Source organism: Symphalangus syndactylus, chromosome X (genome assembly GCF_028878055.3).
Source record: "Symphalangus syndactylus isolate Jambi chromosome X, NHGRI_mSymSyn1-v2.1_pri, whole genome shotgun sequence".
Taxonomy (NCBI): Eukaryota; Metazoa; Chordata; class Mammalia; order Primates; family Hylobatidae; genus Symphalangus; species Symphalangus syndactylus.
Window position 1 is genome coordinate 46,461,286 of NC_072447.2, and position 18,827 is coordinate 46,480,112.

The 18,827-nt window shown below is 32.1% G+C and overlaps 1 protein-coding gene across 4 annotated transcripts in view; it reads right to left on the reverse strand.

The window, feature by feature from the left end:
* The window catches only part of DMD (dystrophin), a 2,284,432-nt gene that overhangs the window by 1,259,598 nt on the left and 1,006,007 nt on the right, over positions 1-18,827 (reverse strand). For all 4 annotated transcript variants that reach the window (XM_063634262.1, XM_063634265.1, XM_063634264.1 and 1 more), the window contains exons 38-41: positions 9,648-9,770; positions 7,217-7,354; positions 4,406-4,558; positions 3,377-3,559 (exon numbers count right to left, since the gene is read on the reverse strand). In XM_063634262.1, the coding sequence (XP_063490332.1) occupies positions 3,377-3,559; positions 4,406-4,558; positions 7,217-7,354; positions 9,648-9,770 (597 nt within the window). The remainder of the gene's footprint in view (positions 1-3,376; positions 3,560-4,405; positions 4,559-7,216; positions 7,355-9,647; positions 9,771-18,827) is intronic.

Consider the following 18,827-nt stretch of genomic DNA (forward strand, 5'->3'; position numbering starts at 1 on the left):
CTGAGGTTATTTTCCAAATGCTACAATGAAGCATAAAAAAGTAGAAACAATTGTCTACTGTGGAGTTTCCAGTGCCTTTAGGTAGAAGAATCCAGATAGAGATCTGTGGGGCAGTTTATGGAAAATCATGCCCTTTCTTGGCAGTCATCAGATTTGTGTGATATTTCCTGTGTTTATTCTGTGAATCTAGAGAAAAGTATCTGCTTATATATTATGGAATCGAATTTGAAATTTTCATTGAACGAGATCTCTGTTCTTAACATTTTAAACAAATGGTGCATACTTAATTCTCTTAATGACTTATGAAAATATTTTAAAAATTAAAGATTATGTCTATTTTCCAATGTTAATGTATATACAGAAAGGAGAAGAAGAAAACTTTCATGCATTGAGCCTACATAACGCAGTAGGTGTTTGACAAATATTACCTTATTTAATCCTCAGAAACATCCTTATCTCCATTGTACAGATGAAGTAAATGAGACTCAGTTTATCCATGATCATACAGCACTCAAAGTCACTGGGATTCATATTCAAGGCTGTTTATCCAGGAGTTAATTTTACTAGACCACACTGCTGTGATAATACATCCTATAGGAATATCCCTTTTCCTCAATTTACAGTCCGTGCTTGGTCTTAACTAAGGAACCCAGTTTCTAAACCAACAGGAAATATATTAGAAATGTTTGGAATTCTTAACTAAGGCAGGAGTTTTCTCATTGTGAATATCTGGTAAAATTTTTTACCTGCTTCCTCCCAGTCTCCTGCCTCTTCTTTATCATCTCCAGGTTTGCCCTGAGGACCACAATTTGCAGATACCCTCTACTATGCTTTGGTCTGCATTCCTGTGTGGCTGGGCGCTACCTCATGATTGTTCCCTCAAAGTCTCAGTCCTTTTCTGACCTTTATTACTACCGTATATAGCTCTGACACGGACAGAGTCCCCTAAATGCCTTAATTTTACACTGGTTAGCACTTCTCTGAGTCTTTATTTGTGAAATAAGGAAAATTAATTTTTCATTTTAAACTCACTCAGCTCTCATATTCTAAGCACTTTAAGAGTACCACTTACTATTTCAACTTGTTGCTGTAAAGACATGAAAGATGAACTTTAAGCCTAGAGTTTATATCTAGAAAAAACAAAAAGGGACAGTTAGGAAAAATAAAAATCAAACAATTAGAGAAGGAGAATATAGGGGGAGGTAAGAAATTCTGAAGCTATGGCATATGCTGCATCAGAGCCATTGTAAGTTTATATCAAATACTACTGTTCATTCAGCTGCTTACTGTGACTACCACAAATGACTCTAGTGCATAAGAATTGGGAAAGATTAATCAGTGGCCACAGTGAAATTAGTTTTAAAATGCACTGACAATTGGTGAAGTATAAAGATACGTCTTGAATATTTCTACATCCAACTGTCTATCTATCTACCTAGCAACCTATATACCTACTTATCATCCACTAATTGTCCTTCAGTTCTAATTAAAATCCAATGCCAAATATAACTGCAATATTAAATTGATTATTCTTCATACAGATTGTGATTACTTTATTATCATGGATAATTAAGAGTTAAGACAGAAATAGCCCCCTTCACATTCAGAATTTTGGATCTTTAATATATAAAATTTAAGAATAAATCGTTTATGAGGAAAATATATCCTAGAATTTTACTACAATTTTTAAAAAAATATATACTGGTTCACATATGCTTCCTTTATTTATTATTTGTTAAGAGCCTACTATGAATAGGGACATAATGGCATTTTAAGTAAGTGATTTATGGAGATTTTTGATCCTGTGCCTATTTAGCCATAAACCATTAGCAACTTGATTAGTTTGTAACGAATTTTAAACCTGCCTATTGGGTGTGTCAAGACCTGGGGAAAATTGGAACGGAGAAATGAGTTACTAGTCAGATAATTCAAAGCAAAGGACTTCCCCTTGAATGATCTATTAAATTGAGGTGAAACTATTTTACTAGAATTTTCTTTTTGATTGCCTTAATCTTTTGCTTCATTTTGCATCTGCAGACACAGGCTTGCTGGTTAGTGTAAGGTTATTTAGGACACATTACATTCATAACATCTAATATGAAGGATAATAGGCTGAAACATTCAGCCAGGTGGAATTAGACTTCATCTGCAATACAGTTTCACTATTTCTTGTATTCTTCCAATTGCTCAGAATATTCCCCTGCTATTAAACTTTAGGGTATTAGATTTAACAGAAAACGGTGTATTTATGAATTTTCTTGAAGTATTAAAAGAAGTCACAATAATATGCAACATACTTCCCTTATATGTTTATAAAATAAAGTTATGGTAATTGCCTTTGACATTTAAAAAATATACACCAAATTAAATGGAACTGACATTATCACAGAAGAAGTTCCCAAGAAGTCTCATGCATGGGCTGAACCCTATGCAGTTGTTATTTACATAGGGCAAAATGGTTGAGTATCTGTTTGACTCATATAATTCAACCTAATTTAACTATAAAGACTTAGTTTCCAGACTTTGACATCCTGGTTTTGTTAGGAGTACTTTCTTCTATAATTACAGATGTCGATCATTCCTCTTCAGCTTACAAGCGTTAATAATAGGAACAAAAATGTACCTGTCAGATAACCTCTATGGTTTATACCTATTACAAATAAAGAAGTGAGACCAAGCTAACAATTCTGAATTGCCTTTTTAAAGAGAGAACCATACACTTTCCATTCAGTTGTTTGAAACAAGAGCAGTCACTCCTTTTTGTTTTGGCTGGTAACATTTCAGTAATAACATTATCTGATATTGTTCAATCTGCAATCGATTACCAACCATCTTTCTAGGCATCCAGTCCTTTTATGATCATTGTAACCCATTAAGTACTTAAACCAGGTGTGAGGACTAAGTTATTATTCTTCAAGTCAATGAGATAATGGCTTATGCAGGCTGATGTAAGATGTACCACAAAATATTTATTATTTATCATGTATACATTAAGAAAGTAAAATCAGCATGGGATGATCTCAGGAAAGCAATACATATTTCTTGGATTAGACATTGAAGTAAAGTGAATGTATGATAAATTGACAAATTAACATTGCCAATGTTATGAAAAATGATGTAGCAAAAAAAATTAAGATGTATTTTCATTTTTGATAAGGGGTTTTCCCTGTTATCTGTTAATTTCTTGTGTCTTTAATTGGCAAAATTAAGCACTAGTGTTACAGAAGCCCAAAGTGAGGGAAACTACTCACTTTCAGAATGTACATTAGAAGTTTAAAATTGCACCCAGATTTTTTTGTCTCTTTTTTGTTAGCAGGCCTCTGTTAATAGAGTAGTAGTTGCAAACACATATGTGGGTTTGCCAGTAACAACTCACAATTTGTGCAAAGTTGAGTCTTCGAAACTGAGCAAATTTGCTCTCAATTTCCCGCCAGCGCTTGCTGAGCTGGATCTGAGTTGGCTCCACTGCCATTGCGGCCCCATCCTCAGACAAGCCCTCAGCTTGCCTACGCACTGCATTCAGCTCCTCTTTCTTCTTCTGCAATTCCCGATCAATTTCCTATTGAGCAAAACCAATACAGGGCCCAGGGCAGTTAGCTAACCACATCAACCGACTTGCGAGCAGCAAATACTTCTCTCAGAAATTTCAAAGGCTGTTGTCCCTTTATTGTCATCCTTCGAAATTTACAAATATGAAAGGCATGACTGTCATCCTCGCTCAATAATCCAAACATTATTTCAGTTATCCTTTGAATGCTTGGTTTTAGATATTCTAATTAAGTAAATATTTAAATTGGTCTAACATTTTCTTCTAAATTCCTCTGGTGTCTTGGGATTTGAATCAATTTGGAGGGATAACTCATTATTTATTAGGGACCATCCATATAGAATATAATTTAGAGGGTAAGTGAGTAAGTTATTTATTTCCTTTTTAAAGGTTTGAGGAACTCAACAGAGAATGAAGCAAAATAAAAAGTGTAAAATAATAACAAAAAACATATTCAGACAATATGCAAATAAATCTATAGAGATTTAACACTGATGTGTGAAGATGCTCTGATGAAATGAATGTGCTAACATGAGTAAGAAGTCGTCCATATACCGATAAGTCATTAGTTCATCTGGAACAAAGATACACAAAGTCAATTACAATTTTACCAGAAAACACATCACATTTCTTAAATCATTTTACATAGTCTAAAAGCAAAACATTTTATTCATTCAACATTACGTCAATTGAATAACACTTAATACATTTACTGAAAACAACACACAATACACGGAAATGCATCAAATCAAAGAGAACGTTAATAGAAACAAGCACATCAACATTTTAAATATGATCTTCACAGGTTAATTAAACTGTATAATAAAATCTGGTATTGACATTCTAAAACAACATTACCTTTATTTTCCTTTCATCTCTGGGTTCAGGTAGGCTGGCTAATTTTTTTTCAATGTCATCCAAGCATTTCAGGAGATCATCAGCCTGCCTCTTGTACTGATACCACTGATGAGAAATTTCTAGAGCCTTTTTTCTTCTTTGAGACCTCAAATCCTGTTCATGGTGCAGACATTATTAAAATATCAATATATATGTATACTGCACTTCTGGCTGCAGTTATTTATCAAAATAATTTGCGTTACTCATCTTTTTGTACAACTTAGGTTAAATTCATATTTAAATGCAAAATATACAAAGACATAATTAAATTGTGTATTCATGAGGCAGGACCCATGTATAGGAAGCTAAGAAACCTGAATAACACACTTAAAGCATTTTCTCTTAGCATGTTCAAACGTGCTTAAAAATTTTGTCACATTTAACTGACTCTTAATGAGCTAACTGTTGTGTAGTTTATGTGAAAGAGTTTAATATACGAATACAATTGACTTAACTAGATACAAACCCACAAACCTAGTAAGTTTGTATTTGACTTAAAATAGGTAAAATTCTAAAATGTGTATCTTTAGCCTTGGGGCTCATCAACAAAACTTTATGTACTCAACCAATATACATTCATGTTTTTAGAAATGCCTACATAAGATTTTCATAGGCCATTAATATTTTATGATTAGAAATATAAAGCCATATTAGTTGTCTTATAAACTGTTCCAAGCTGTATGTGTAGAAGTGTCACCATTGTTTGTATATTTGTGAACATAATAAAAAATTATATTAGACAAATGCTTCTCCTTCCAAGGCTTGCATAGCCAAATTTATCTTACTATATCCAATCATGCTCTAAATGCAAAACAATTAACTATTTGAAAAAAGAAAACAGCAAGTGCATGCTTTCAAATCGATGTGATAAGACTAATTTAATAAATCAACAATGGGGGGAAATCAGTCATCATGCTCTTTACGAGCACACCCAATATCTTCTGTGATTAATAGAATTAGTCAAAATGCCATTTTATAATTCATGGGAACATAAGCTCTGCATGCAGCTTTCATTTCTACAGAAAGTAGCAATTAGGGTTTTATTCACAGGTTTAATTCGAGCTAAAAAATAATAAACATCAGAGAATTTCTAAAAATTCATTGCATTGGAAAGCTTTGACCTTCTCTAAAATATTTCATAAGGACCAGAATTGGAGCTATTTGACAGGTTGAAAAAGTTATTCAATATGTTGGTATACATTGGTTTGGCGAGTAGGGTTCACGATTTTGATTAATCAACTTATAGCCTATATTTGCAAGAATGAACTACATTCCATTATCCAGTTTGTTTAAAATTCGGAATTTAAAACTTGCTGTACTTTATGTTTCATGTTGAATTTTCAAACCTTCTGATGAGTCAGATCGAATGCTGCTTTTTTCAAAGGTAACAAGATACAGCCACGTGAATTAGAGTTGAGCCATGCCTTATTTGTGACGTAACTCACATCCTTGCCAAGAGAAGGGGTTTGGTGGTCATAAATCTGAAACATCTTTCATTTCCTAAGCACAAAGTGATGTATAATATGTAAAATATTCAGAGATGTCATGTAGATTTCTTTAGAGGAATGCCAGATAACCATTAAACACTGCTATTCAGTAGGACACATACCATCACACGATCAGTGTAGATAGTTCTGAAAGCTTGCTCACAGTTGGAAGGGTGTGAGTTACATAGCGTTCCGATTTTCTAGACACATTATGGTGTGCTTTTGCACTCCCTCGAGGAAGAGGCCTTTTCTGTTTACTATATTTATCAGCAGTTACCTTCAGAACACCTGCTAGCCAATTAGACTTTCCTTGTGGATTCCTTGCAGGCACAATATTGTGTAATTACATTCTCAGCAGTGTTTATTTGGTTGACTATAGGAGAAAAGGTTTTATTCTCTTATTTGCATGTAGAAAGCAGACTCCATCTACCTACTAGGTGGATCCACCTTCATAACTACATAGCTCCAAAGAGTGATTTACAAGGAAAGCTCAGCAATTAACAGTATTAGAAAATCAGCCATGCATGCAAATAGTGATTATTGCAAAGCATATACAAAAAAAAGTTTCTTTCACAAAACTTTCCACATGTCTAGTCTCAAGAACTTCCTAGATATTATTATAGAAAAATTAAGTTTATCCTGCTCCTCCTGCACAATCCGGATGAGTCACGTGGGGACTTGAAGCCATACACTACACTGCTTAATATGAAAGTGACAGTTCTTATTAAAGGACACTAAGATTATTTTTTAGGATTCCCATATAAATGAAATTTGACTTTTGTAGATAGTTGCAAAGAGTGACTTTCTTAAAGGCATAATAAAATTTTAAAAATAAATAAATGAAAAGAATCTAGGGCTTATTAAACAAGTATCAAATTACCAAAAAATTGGACCTAATGCAAGTAAAATCAATTAAGTAAAGAAAGCAGGAATAATGGATACATGTAGATCGGTTATTCTGGCAGTTAGGCAGGTTTTTTTCAATATAAAGTAGCTGATAAAAATAAAGCACATTAGAAAATTAAATGTGTAAGTACTACGAATGCATTTCCTTCTTTCAATTACTACTTAGAAAAATGTCTTTAAAAAGCCATAACTTTTAAGCAACACATCTTTCAAAATCAAATACCACTCAAAAATGTTAAATAAAGCACACACATTGCACAGAAAAAGTGAGTTTCTGATGACTAAGAGTCTTAAGCAGATTTTATTAATGCACATTATATTTTACCCTATATATTGAAAAAACCACAGGCAAGGTATATTATAATTTTAGCTCTAATACCTTGAGAGCATTATGTTTTGTCTGTAACAGCTGCTGTTTTATCTTTATTTCCTCTCGCTTTCTCTCATCTGTGATTCTTTGTTGTAAGTTGTCTCCTCTTTGCAACAATTCTTTTACAGTACCCTCATTGTCTTCATTCTGATTAAAAACAACAAGTACAGTCTTCATTTTGGTTTTTAAAAAGCTGTACATTGTTAAGAGATAATAAGACATGTTATTTAAACACACAAAAAAATCCAATTTAAAACTTTCATGGAATGTTATTATAAGATACTGTGCTCATAGCCTTTCTTTTACATTTTGTACTATAGGTTTTAAAATAAATTTCCTCCCATCTAGTTGTAAAGAACACATTTTTAGGGGCACCTGTAGAAAGATGGGGGAGTGTGGTACTTCATCATGTCAGACAAGTCATGAGTTACTGTGAAAGTATTCTTTTGGCTTTTTTAGTGTAGTTCTAGAAATTAAAAAATTAGAGAAATGAGCTAATGTTATCATTTATAATGTTAACTGATCCATAAAGGAATACAGATGTGTATTTGTGACTGAGATAACAGCAAATCTGAAAATATTAACTACATGAAAATATTTTGTTTTAAATGTACACTAATTCCTAATAACTCCTGCTTCATTTCTGAAACATAAATGCTCAATATTAATAGGAGAAATATCAGGATATTAATAAAAATCATGTGCTAAGATACCATCAAATAATTTCTAAAATATGTCATATATGCATGTTAATTTTAAATACGATCAATATTAAAATATGGATTGGAAAATGGATTTAAACATTTTCAATGGGTATTTTATTCCTTCAGACTGCAAGAACAATATCTTAATTTTCTTTACTTAGAAATAAAATGTTCTGAATAAATGCTGGTCTAATAAAGTCGCATACATGACCATGTGATTTTTCATCTTTAGTGTTAACTCAGAATGTGAAAACTTTATATCAAGTTGTCTCACATTGTAATGGTACTCAAGGTACACTGAAGACATAAGGAAAACAAATAATAAATGTCAAAAGTCACACGTATTTGTATGTGGGTATTACAATTCAAGGAATTAGATATTATATATTTAAATTTATAATGCATAAACTACAACTCACAACTGAGGACTTATTCATTTTGTATGGGGCAATGTGATTATTTTTGTCAGAGACTGGTCAATCATCTAAAGAAATGTACAGCATAATATAGACACATTATATACTCGTTATAATATAGACACATTATATACTTATAGGCTGTAAAAGACTTTATTTTAAAATGTGTTGTAAAAGTCTGTAGCATTTTCTAGGGCTGAGGTAAAAAAAAAAAAAAATTAAAAAACCCACTTCACTTTCCCTATACCAGTTGAGGACTCTAGGGCAGAGTTGGGGTCAGCCCAAGAGGTAATCAGTACTTTTTTCATCTTGGTGCCCTCTAGTTTCTTCTTTGACCTGAAGTAGAGATTGTTGTAACTCAGCAACTTGGAAAGCCTCTTCTGTCTTTCTTTCCACAAGCTGAGTTGGCAAGGCCACCAAACCCCATAAATGGGGAGTATTGACTGAGGCAGCTCCAGGAAGTGGGAACTAAGATTGGCGGAAATAGTTCTCCTATTGCTTCACACACTTATTACCTAAAATTTACATATTGTCTTCTGATGTCACTTTCAAGCATTGTCTGAGAAGGCTCTAGAACTTGTAATTGTAAAGGTTAAGAATGCCACAGAGGTGATGGCAGTGAAAGAGGGGAAAAAATTGTGAAAAAGAGGATGAGGAGAGAAAAAAAGTCAGTTAATAAGGACGTGATGTAAAAATATTCAAGCCAGAGAGAAATGTAGTAGATATTTTGAAATTAGTTGGGATTCAAGGAGAATATTCTGAGGTTGGGAAGAGCCCACATGGTCATATTTCTTTACTCCCATGAAATAAGCAGCATGAATTTATATACATTTTAGACATATAATGTACTAACTAATTAACTATTTGGTAAAACCACTTTGTGGGAAGTTATAATAAATAATGTTCATATTATGCATTATTCTCTCTTCATTGAAATAAATGTTATACTATCAAAAACATTGCTGATACAAAATGTCAAAAATCTATGATAGTTGAGTATTTTATTAAATTTTTAGTTTATTTTATGATTTGACTCTTTTTTCCAATTACATTTTGCCCTTGATAAGTTCAAAAGTAGGACAGGTCAAAAGAAAATTGCTGGGCTATTTATTAGAAACTGTAAGTGCTCCTATATTACCATACCATAGTAATTCAGCATTTGTAATAAAAGGTCAAGAATATTCCGCATTTATAAAAATCATTAGAATCATAAAATGTGTAATATGTGTTCTGAAAATTCAGTTGGAGACTTATCTAAGTTCTTTCCAAATATTTATTTCCACTCCTAGTTCATTCACACTTTTATCACAACCAATTTACCATATCTTTATTGAAGTCTTCCTCTTTCAGATTCACCCCCTGCTGAATTTCAGCCTCCAGTGGTTCAAGCAATTTTTGTATATCTGAGTTAAACTGCTCCAATTCCTTCAAAGGAATGGAGGCCTAAAAAAAAAGATAGTGCTAATTTAAATCAAAATTAATTTTTATTAGAAACATAAACCAAAAGAAATACATTTATTCAACCTCCTGTTGCTAAACTAATCACATGCATTAGGTTTCCATATTATGTTTTATGAACGGTTTTGAGATACAACTGGAAAAGTACCTGAGGTTGCAAATAAGGAGAAACATTTAACATCACCAGAGCTAAACACACATGCAAGATAGTACAATTCATCATTTGGTGATATCAACAACAGTCAATTTACAGATACGTTTGAATGGGCTAATTTTTAATATTCTAAAGTCAAATTTGATCTTATTTTAAATATTCTGATACAAATACATTTGGGTAAATATGTCTCATCAGAAATTCCCTCATTCATCAAATAACAGTAACCTCAGGTAGAAATGCAGAATTGTCATCTTATCCTTAGAAAACCTACCTGGCAATCTGCTCAGATGTTTTAAATGACATTTTTAGCACAGCAAAATTGACAGGCATGCTCTTCTAAGACAAACAATGCCATTAGCTTGCCTTAGGAACAGTTTTGTTGGTGATGCAAACAAATTCAAACGAATAAACCTAATATATTTCACATAAAGAATCTATTCTTTTCAACCTTGTAAACATCAGTTTCTTTACTTTTGAATTCATAATGACCGCAGTCTCACAAAACTTTAAAATCTCTTGACTTTCTAAACAAAACCTTTGAAAAGGAGTGATAAGTGAAAAGACATGGAAAATCAAATATATATTCAAAAAAGTGGGCAAGGTTTAGTTATTAGATTAAAATTCTGTTAATAAAATACATTGATACTCTCTCGATCTTTATGCTATATTTCCTTCCATTAAAACACTAGAACATATTTTATATAGGATAGCTTTTGAAAACCCATAGATGACATACAGAAATCTGATTTTCTTTCAGAGCTAAAACTTTTTACTTCTGTAAAACCAATTCGGAATCATCCCCATGTCTTTTGCCAGGATGATTACATTCATCGAGTTTGGTCCCCACCTACCCTTATCCAGTGACATTACCAGGCAGAGGTTGAATTTTTATTAGATGGCAACTTCTGGTGAACAATACGAATAAGTGTAGAAGAAAAACTATCTAAAGGTAATAATCTGTCACTACTGAAAAAGTGAATAATCAAATGCTATTCATGATGACATGATTCTCATATGCAACATGAATAACCACATATCCTCTAGGTACTTGTACATATCCCTGAAAGGAATTATGAGATAATTTTAAGTGACCTATTACGGTACCAGTTTTTAAATCCTACTGATCATTTGCCATTTGAAATATCATAAGTTATTTGAACCAGTATAGATTGGTAGTGCTATAAACATGCTTAAAGTTTCAATGTCTGCATTATTAGCAACTACTGTACTTTAAAATCATACATTGTTTAGATGATGGTAAAAGTAAAAAGATTAACATCCCTTAGAATCATAAATATGCAATTATCAATTTGGTGATATTTTATGTTATTAAACGGTTGTTCACATTTGCTAATATTTAATGAAAGCAACTATGTTCCATGTGATTTTGTGAATACATAATGATAAATAATGTTTAAAATAACTTTTATTGTGTACTTGGATGTCAGAAGAACATAGGTCTATTTGCAGTCAGATTTACCTGTTTTATTCCAACTGCTTCTCCTCTAGCTCATCTCTCCATGAATTTAACTTCTATTAATTTAAGATACAATTTTCTACGAATTTAACAATTTTTTATATCTTCCAAATCTTCACACTAAGCTGTTATCTCACTTTTGAATTCCCATTTAGACTCTCCAATAGCCAGCTGAATTTTCACTTGAAGTTTGACATTCGTAGTATGGAGTACATTATCTTTCTCGCCAACTGCTTACAATACTAACTTCCCTAGTTCTGTTAATAGAAGACCATTTCTCTCAGTCGTTCAGGAGTAAAACGTAAGTCATGCTATTTTTGAACATCTCACTCTAATGTCTAATAAATATCAAGTAAGTGTCAAATGACTTGCTATGATCCACTTGCTGTGTATTCCCAGAGACTCTATCATTCCTGATCTTTACACAAAACTAAGGCAATAAGCTTTTAACAGATGTAAAATCTCTTTTCAGTCAAAGCAGTTCCAGCCTGTGCCCAATGATCAGCTTACTATGTTTCAAAAACCTTTCTTTCATTATGCTATTTATTTGCTTAAGAACCTTCTGCATCTATTGAGTATAATTAGAATAAAGTCCAACCTCCAGCACAGTAGTCAAGGCTTCTCCTAATCTTGCCCCAAAGACTTGCCAGCCTTAAATGTTCCTAATATAGACCTTTTTCTCCAGGCCATTTGGTGATCTTCTGTTATGCCTCCTTCAATGCCCTTAGAATACTTTTCATCTTGTAGTGAAGAACATAAACGTCTGTATGAAAATGCATAGATTGAATCTGGGCTGTACCATTTACCAGCTGAGGGAACTTAGACAAGTTATTTATCCTTATTGAACCTCAGTTTCTTTATAACATGGAGATAAGATGAGTATCTACCTCATAGGGCTGTTACTAAGATCAAATATGTTAGAATGGTGTCTGGTATATAATAAAAGCTTAATAAATGTTGACTATTATTTACTCTCAAAGTTCTATGCGTCCATCCAATACAAATACATGCTCTATAAATCTTGGGTCTTATTTGTTTCCTCTCAAAATCCTAATCATCCACTGGCTCAATTCAAGCCCTTCCTCCTTTGAAATCTATGCTTTTAAAGGATAAAATAACTGCTAATTGATATAATGAGTCTTTATTTTACCATGGGATTTGATGAAATCATAACATTGTAATGGTGAACATGGAGGATTTTAGATTCCAGTTTGGTAGAGTTACATAATTCTGAAGAACAAAACTACTGATTAATTTATCTGCGGCAATAGAGAAAGTGATATCACAGCCTTGCATTTACTTTACAGTGAGTGGTTTGTTTTTTTTTAAATCAGGAATTATTTGGAGACAGAAAAGGCATACAACAGATACAGTCAGTGGGGTGTGTTCCCTAGCCATCTTATGGAGCTGAGTTTCTCATGTTCAACCTACAGTCATTTCTGGTACATAGTAAATATTCATAAGTAAATATTTTCTGAAAAAATAAATGAATAAAAGACTAATAATTGAGAGCCAAAACAGACATTTCAAGGATCTATTTTAGTGACATGGGATTTTAAATAACACAATTTCTATGTAGAAATTTCAAAACACCTGACTGGTTAGCATTATATGAGTATGTATATTAACTGCTGCCCAAATGCTAAGCAACATGATACCACCAGGTAAACACAAAAAAGGGGAAAGATGGAAAAAGAGCTTTGGGAGAGACTACCAAAAAATCAATAGCTAATTATTCAGCTAAGATAATCGAAACTTAGACTTCTTTAGTTCAACGTGTAGGGTCTACATTTTCCAATAAAAGACTACCATGCATTTTGTTAAAAAAATTATGAAGATTAAGAATTTGAGTAGTTTTATTTTGTGTAGTTTCAAAGTGATTAACTAAAATCAGTGGGCAGAAATTATTCGGAGCCTACATTTTAGTTTTATATAAGAACATCTGATTAGGATTGCAATTTTTTTAAAAACACTGATTTTAAAGTAATGCTAAACGTTTATAAGCAGAGACTAGATGAGGATGTATTCAGTCACATTTTAGGAACAAAATCCTTTTCACATGGACATTTTCTTAAAATTTTATAACCTTACAGTAAGTTCTTCTCTCTAAATTCAATTAGAACTTTTACAGTAGTGCAGCTCAATAGAAATATAATACAAGCCATATATGTAATTTTAAATATTCTAGTTGCCATAGTAAAAAACAAAAAACAGATAAAATTAATTTTAATGATTTCACTGAGATGTCTAAATTATCATATAAACTCATAATATGAAAATATGAATATTTTACACTTTTTATATTCTCTTCAACACCCACACATATTTTACACTTATTTATACATCTTAACTTGGAGTAGCCAAATTTCTAAAGCTCAGTGGCCACATGTGGTTCATGACCACCTTATTAGGCAGTATACAGCAATATTAACCATTATACTCATAACATTGTAAAGAACTAAGAGTTCATAATCACTTTGAATAAAATAGTGATGTTTTGTTTATAACTTGTGGTGAATTTAGATTATTCTTACGTCAGTCTTATTATTTTGCATTATGTGTTCTGAGTAAAATTTTCAGGCAGTCCTCGGGGTATAGGAAAAATTACGGGAGTGGGATTGACCTGTTATTTCAGGAGTTTCTATTCTCATTTATGTGTATCTCAGCTTGTGTTGCACTGCTTTCTTATAGACAGGAATATAATATTACTTGGCTTTCAAAGATATATGCTTTGTCACTCTAAATAAATTTTCCATCCTTAAAGTTGGCAATATGTCTTATACTACTCTATTTTCCAGTGAAAACACTGCCTTTTTTTATACAGAAAAAGGTGCTTATTATATCAATCAGTAGTTTTAGAACTACCTATGTATTAATTTAATTAACCAGTGACCAATTTTATAACCAAAATAAGTTTATCAAACAGATTGTTTTAGCTATGTTATTGGCAGGATAGCACCAGCCATTTGACAGCCATATGATTAATAGTCTTTGGACACAAAGAGTTGAAAGAAATTCATTGCTTTTCTAAAGAGTTCACTAGTTCAGCATTAGGTTATGCCCATTCTAAAATAGAAAACACTTTCCCACCCAATTAAAATTTTACATGTCACTCCTTGGTCTTCACTGTCTTTGTAACTTGGAATTCTTATGCAACTTTATAAAGCAAATATATAATAAGAAAGCATTTATAATTTAAAAGCTCATTCTTGAGTCACCAAAGTATATCATGCCTGCTTTTCAATTCAGAATTATGATAGATTGTCTAAAGCAGTTGAAAGCAATGGCTGATAAACCACCTTAATTATTGGGTAAGTTACTTCTATTGACTTTAAAGGAAACAGATGACCACAAAAGAACTAGAATCACAATTAAATCACACAATGTTAGACAGTACACACAAAATAGGTTTTCGTTATATAGAAAATAATCAAACAAAAGTTACAGTATTGTATGAGAAAGTGTATACCAAGCATAAGTTTTGGACACTTTAATTTTTTACTTACCTTTTCATTTTAAGAGCTTTAGCATGACTGTGCAGTCATACAAAATACATATAAATTAGAACACAGGGAAGTATAATAAATGGGTAAATGGACACATAAAGAAGAGACAGAGAAACTGAGAAAGACAACACTTTGTTTTCCTTGATTTTTTAATGTTTCAAATTGCTTAACAACTATTAATTGTGCTTTGTTGGATTATTTAAGGATTAATGAAATTTAAGGCTTTGTTGAGGTTTTGGCATTAAAGCTGACTTTTATGACAAGTTAACAAAGAATAACAGAATGAAGAAAAGCAAGATCAATTACAAAGTGATTCATTGTAAATTGAAAGCATTCAAAATTACTCAGATACACTTTATTAGTTTTAAAATGTAAGCTTTCTTTGGTTAAATATTACTTTGGCATGCATAGATACACTAGAATAATAATGGCTGTGTTTACACAGACAGCAAGTAAACATTTGTTAATCTGGACTATGGAATCTTAATAATCATGATAAATTACCACTATATTCAAATCACACTAAAACCTAAATTGAAAATAAATAATCCAAGTGCTATAGATTGGTTTAAAATTGCTTCAAATCCATCAGTCTCCCTTTTCCATTCTGCAGCTTTGAAAATGTATGTATCATTACAATATTGATATAGAAAAAGAAGAAGAATTCATGGAAACCAAGATGAAAAATTTCAAGGACAAGCAACACCCTATAGTACAGAAAAGACAGACTACTGATATGATACGAAGAGTTATTTCACATCACTCTATCTGTAGAGGAAGAGAACTCACAAAAACAAGTAAGTGTATTGGAAAGATACTACATCTGTGCTACAAGAAAGATTATTTAAAATATGGTTTATAAACTTATTTATTCTATTATTTTAAAGTTATTAGAGCAAACAAGAAAATGTAAGAAATATTATTTTTTAAATTAAATAAATTGACTCCAAATAGTGACATTTCATTGGTTGCATTCTTTGGAGACTAAGTAAAGTACTGGTTTACCTTTAATGCTTTGATGATAAAAATGTGAAAATGTGACTAATTTATGAGGCTAATTAGAGGATATTACTCAGTAGATTTCAACTGATTTTGTATTGATGAGGTTAATTTCATGATTACACATTTTAAAATTGGATGCAAAATATATTCATGGGTCAAGAATCTGCTGCCTACTGTTTACCTTTTATAAAGATTAACTTATAATATTTCTCTATTTCATGATTACATGAGTTTTTGGAGTAGGAAATGAATTAAAAGAGGAAAACATTTAACTCTAAAATATATGGGGGAGAAAGATAAAAGTAAAAACATAACACTTTAAGCAATTTTGTATTTTAAACTTTCTTTGGATTTACTTAGGTAGTTTTCCAGTTTTATTTCTTGCATGCCCCCTTCCTTCTTCCATGTCTTCCTCCCTGCCACCTTTTGTTCTTGTCATTTTTAATAAAAAAGTGTAACGAAATCACTGTATTTGAAGCGAAATTGGCTATGTTTACACTAACACATAGTAGACCAACAAAAAAATATTTGATGACATAAACAAAGGCAGTAAACTACGCTGAGTCACCGTATTGAAGTGGCCAAAGCAATGGACTGAGATCTAGTATTTTCTAACCAGACTGTCTAACTGTGAGAACTTGGTCAACTCACTGACACTCTCATAACCTCTTATAAATATCTGAAACTCTCTGGTCCAAAGCAAAATTGCTTTTCAACTTCTGACACTGATCAGGGGACTCATTTTCCTTTATCAAAGGAGAACAATCAAGATTCACCAAATAGCTTTAATTATTTCAACTGTTATGCTAACAAGACCCAGATAGTTTTATCAAATGACACTGCTCACCAAACTCAATTACACATCTACTTTAAAAATATTTTACATGGTTACCAAAGGGATTTATTAGCAAAGTTTCAATGGACTTAACCTTGTTACAGAGATAACCAATTACACATGTGGAAAAAATAGGCTAGCATAAAAATACGTTGTTAGGTTCATATTTTTCTTATTCATTTTAGTAAAATGAAATTTGCAGAGATTATATAGTTTGACTAGTGATCTGTTACTATAACCTGAAGATATTAGTTGTAAATATTACATATTTCATGCTCTACACATTATGCAATATTTACAAGTCTTCACCTCAGATTTCATCTGTTTTTTAGACAAAATTTTACCAAAAATGAATACTTATATACCTACAATGTACCTACAAAAATTAAAAAAATTAAAATTAAAATAATATATATACCAAGTATACTGTTACAATTAACAAACAATATTATTTTCCATCATAGAAGGTGTTAAGTTATAATATGATCAGAAAGAGACTGCAAAATATCAATACATTTGCATTGATAAATCTGACTACAGAAAATTAAGCTTTAATTAAAATTTTTCAATCCAATAAATCTTCATTGGACCTTCTAGATCAAATTTATAAAATGCATCATTTATTTCCCACCGAAGTTTAGGAGAGCCAAAATAATTAAATCACTGTTAAATTATTTTCCACATACAGAACCATATTTTAAGACAGATTAGGCCCAATCATGTGTTTCTTTTTCTTATATATTCTACGTTACATGGGAAGGTCACTGACTCTCTCACAGCCTCCTATAAACTTGTGAAAGTCTCTTATCCAAATAATGATTACTTTTATATCTTCTGACACTGATTGGAAGTAAAAAAGAAAAACTTGGTAATTTATAATTATTACAGCAATCAAACAATGAATATTTAAGTATTTGATGCCCGATTGTCCAAATTTCATATTACAGTTGTAATACATATATATACAAACTGCTACATGAATTTTAGTAGCAATTTTCAAGGCCTATATGGAAATTAAAGAACATATTCCAGATGTATCCTATAGCAAATAAGTCTTAGTAAAGGATCAAAGTCAGAGAAAATAATTTCACTTTTTTCTGGTTAATATCAATTTCAGAATAAATAATTTAACATTTCAGCTCCTTAGAACAGTGAAGTATACCTAATCTCTAGAAAAATACAATCTAAGCAAATTTGATGTATAAATTACATAATATTTTGTAACAAGTAAAATAACTGCCTTTATTAATAGGACATACCTAAAGTTTGTTTAGGCAAAATTATTTTGCAGCTAAGTATTACAACAACAACAAAAATATAACTTGATGCATATTTTACTATTGAAATTTTTTTTTATTTTTGAGATGGAATCTCACTCTGTCGCCAAGGCTGGGGTGCAGTGTGGCGATGTCGGCTCACTGCAACCTCCACTTCCCGGGTTCAAACAATTTCCCTCCTCAACCTCCCAAGTAGCTGGGATTACAGGCGCCCACCACCATGCCCAGCTAATTTTTATATTTTTAGTAGAGAGGAGGTTTTGCCATGTTGGCCAGGTTGATCTTCAACTCCTGACTTCAGGCGATCTGCCTACCTCGGCCTCCCAAAGTGTTGGGATTACAGGCATGAGCCATCGAACCAGGCCTATTATTGGAATTTATATGCAGACTTTCCTAGTCAATCAGAGTTAAATTTGGAGTCATTTTTTAGTTCATCATCTTCTTGGGTCCTTGTATGTAATCACTTAACTCTAGGCTACCTCTAAATAACTCTAGAGCAGCAGTTCTCTAAGTGTGGTCCCTAGACCTTCAGCATCAATCTGACCTAAAAAAATGTTAGAAATGCAAACTCTTGTGCTCCACTCCAGACCTAGTGAGACAGAAGCACTGAGTGTGGGGCCCAGCACACTGGTTTTAACAATTCATCCAAGTGCATACAAAAGATTTACTGCTCTAGACTGAAACTTCCTTTCCACTCCCATAGCTATCCCTTTATTTGAGGTCATCAGTGTATCTCCTCTAGACTACTGCAATAGCTCCCGAACTTCATGTCATTATTCAGTGCAACT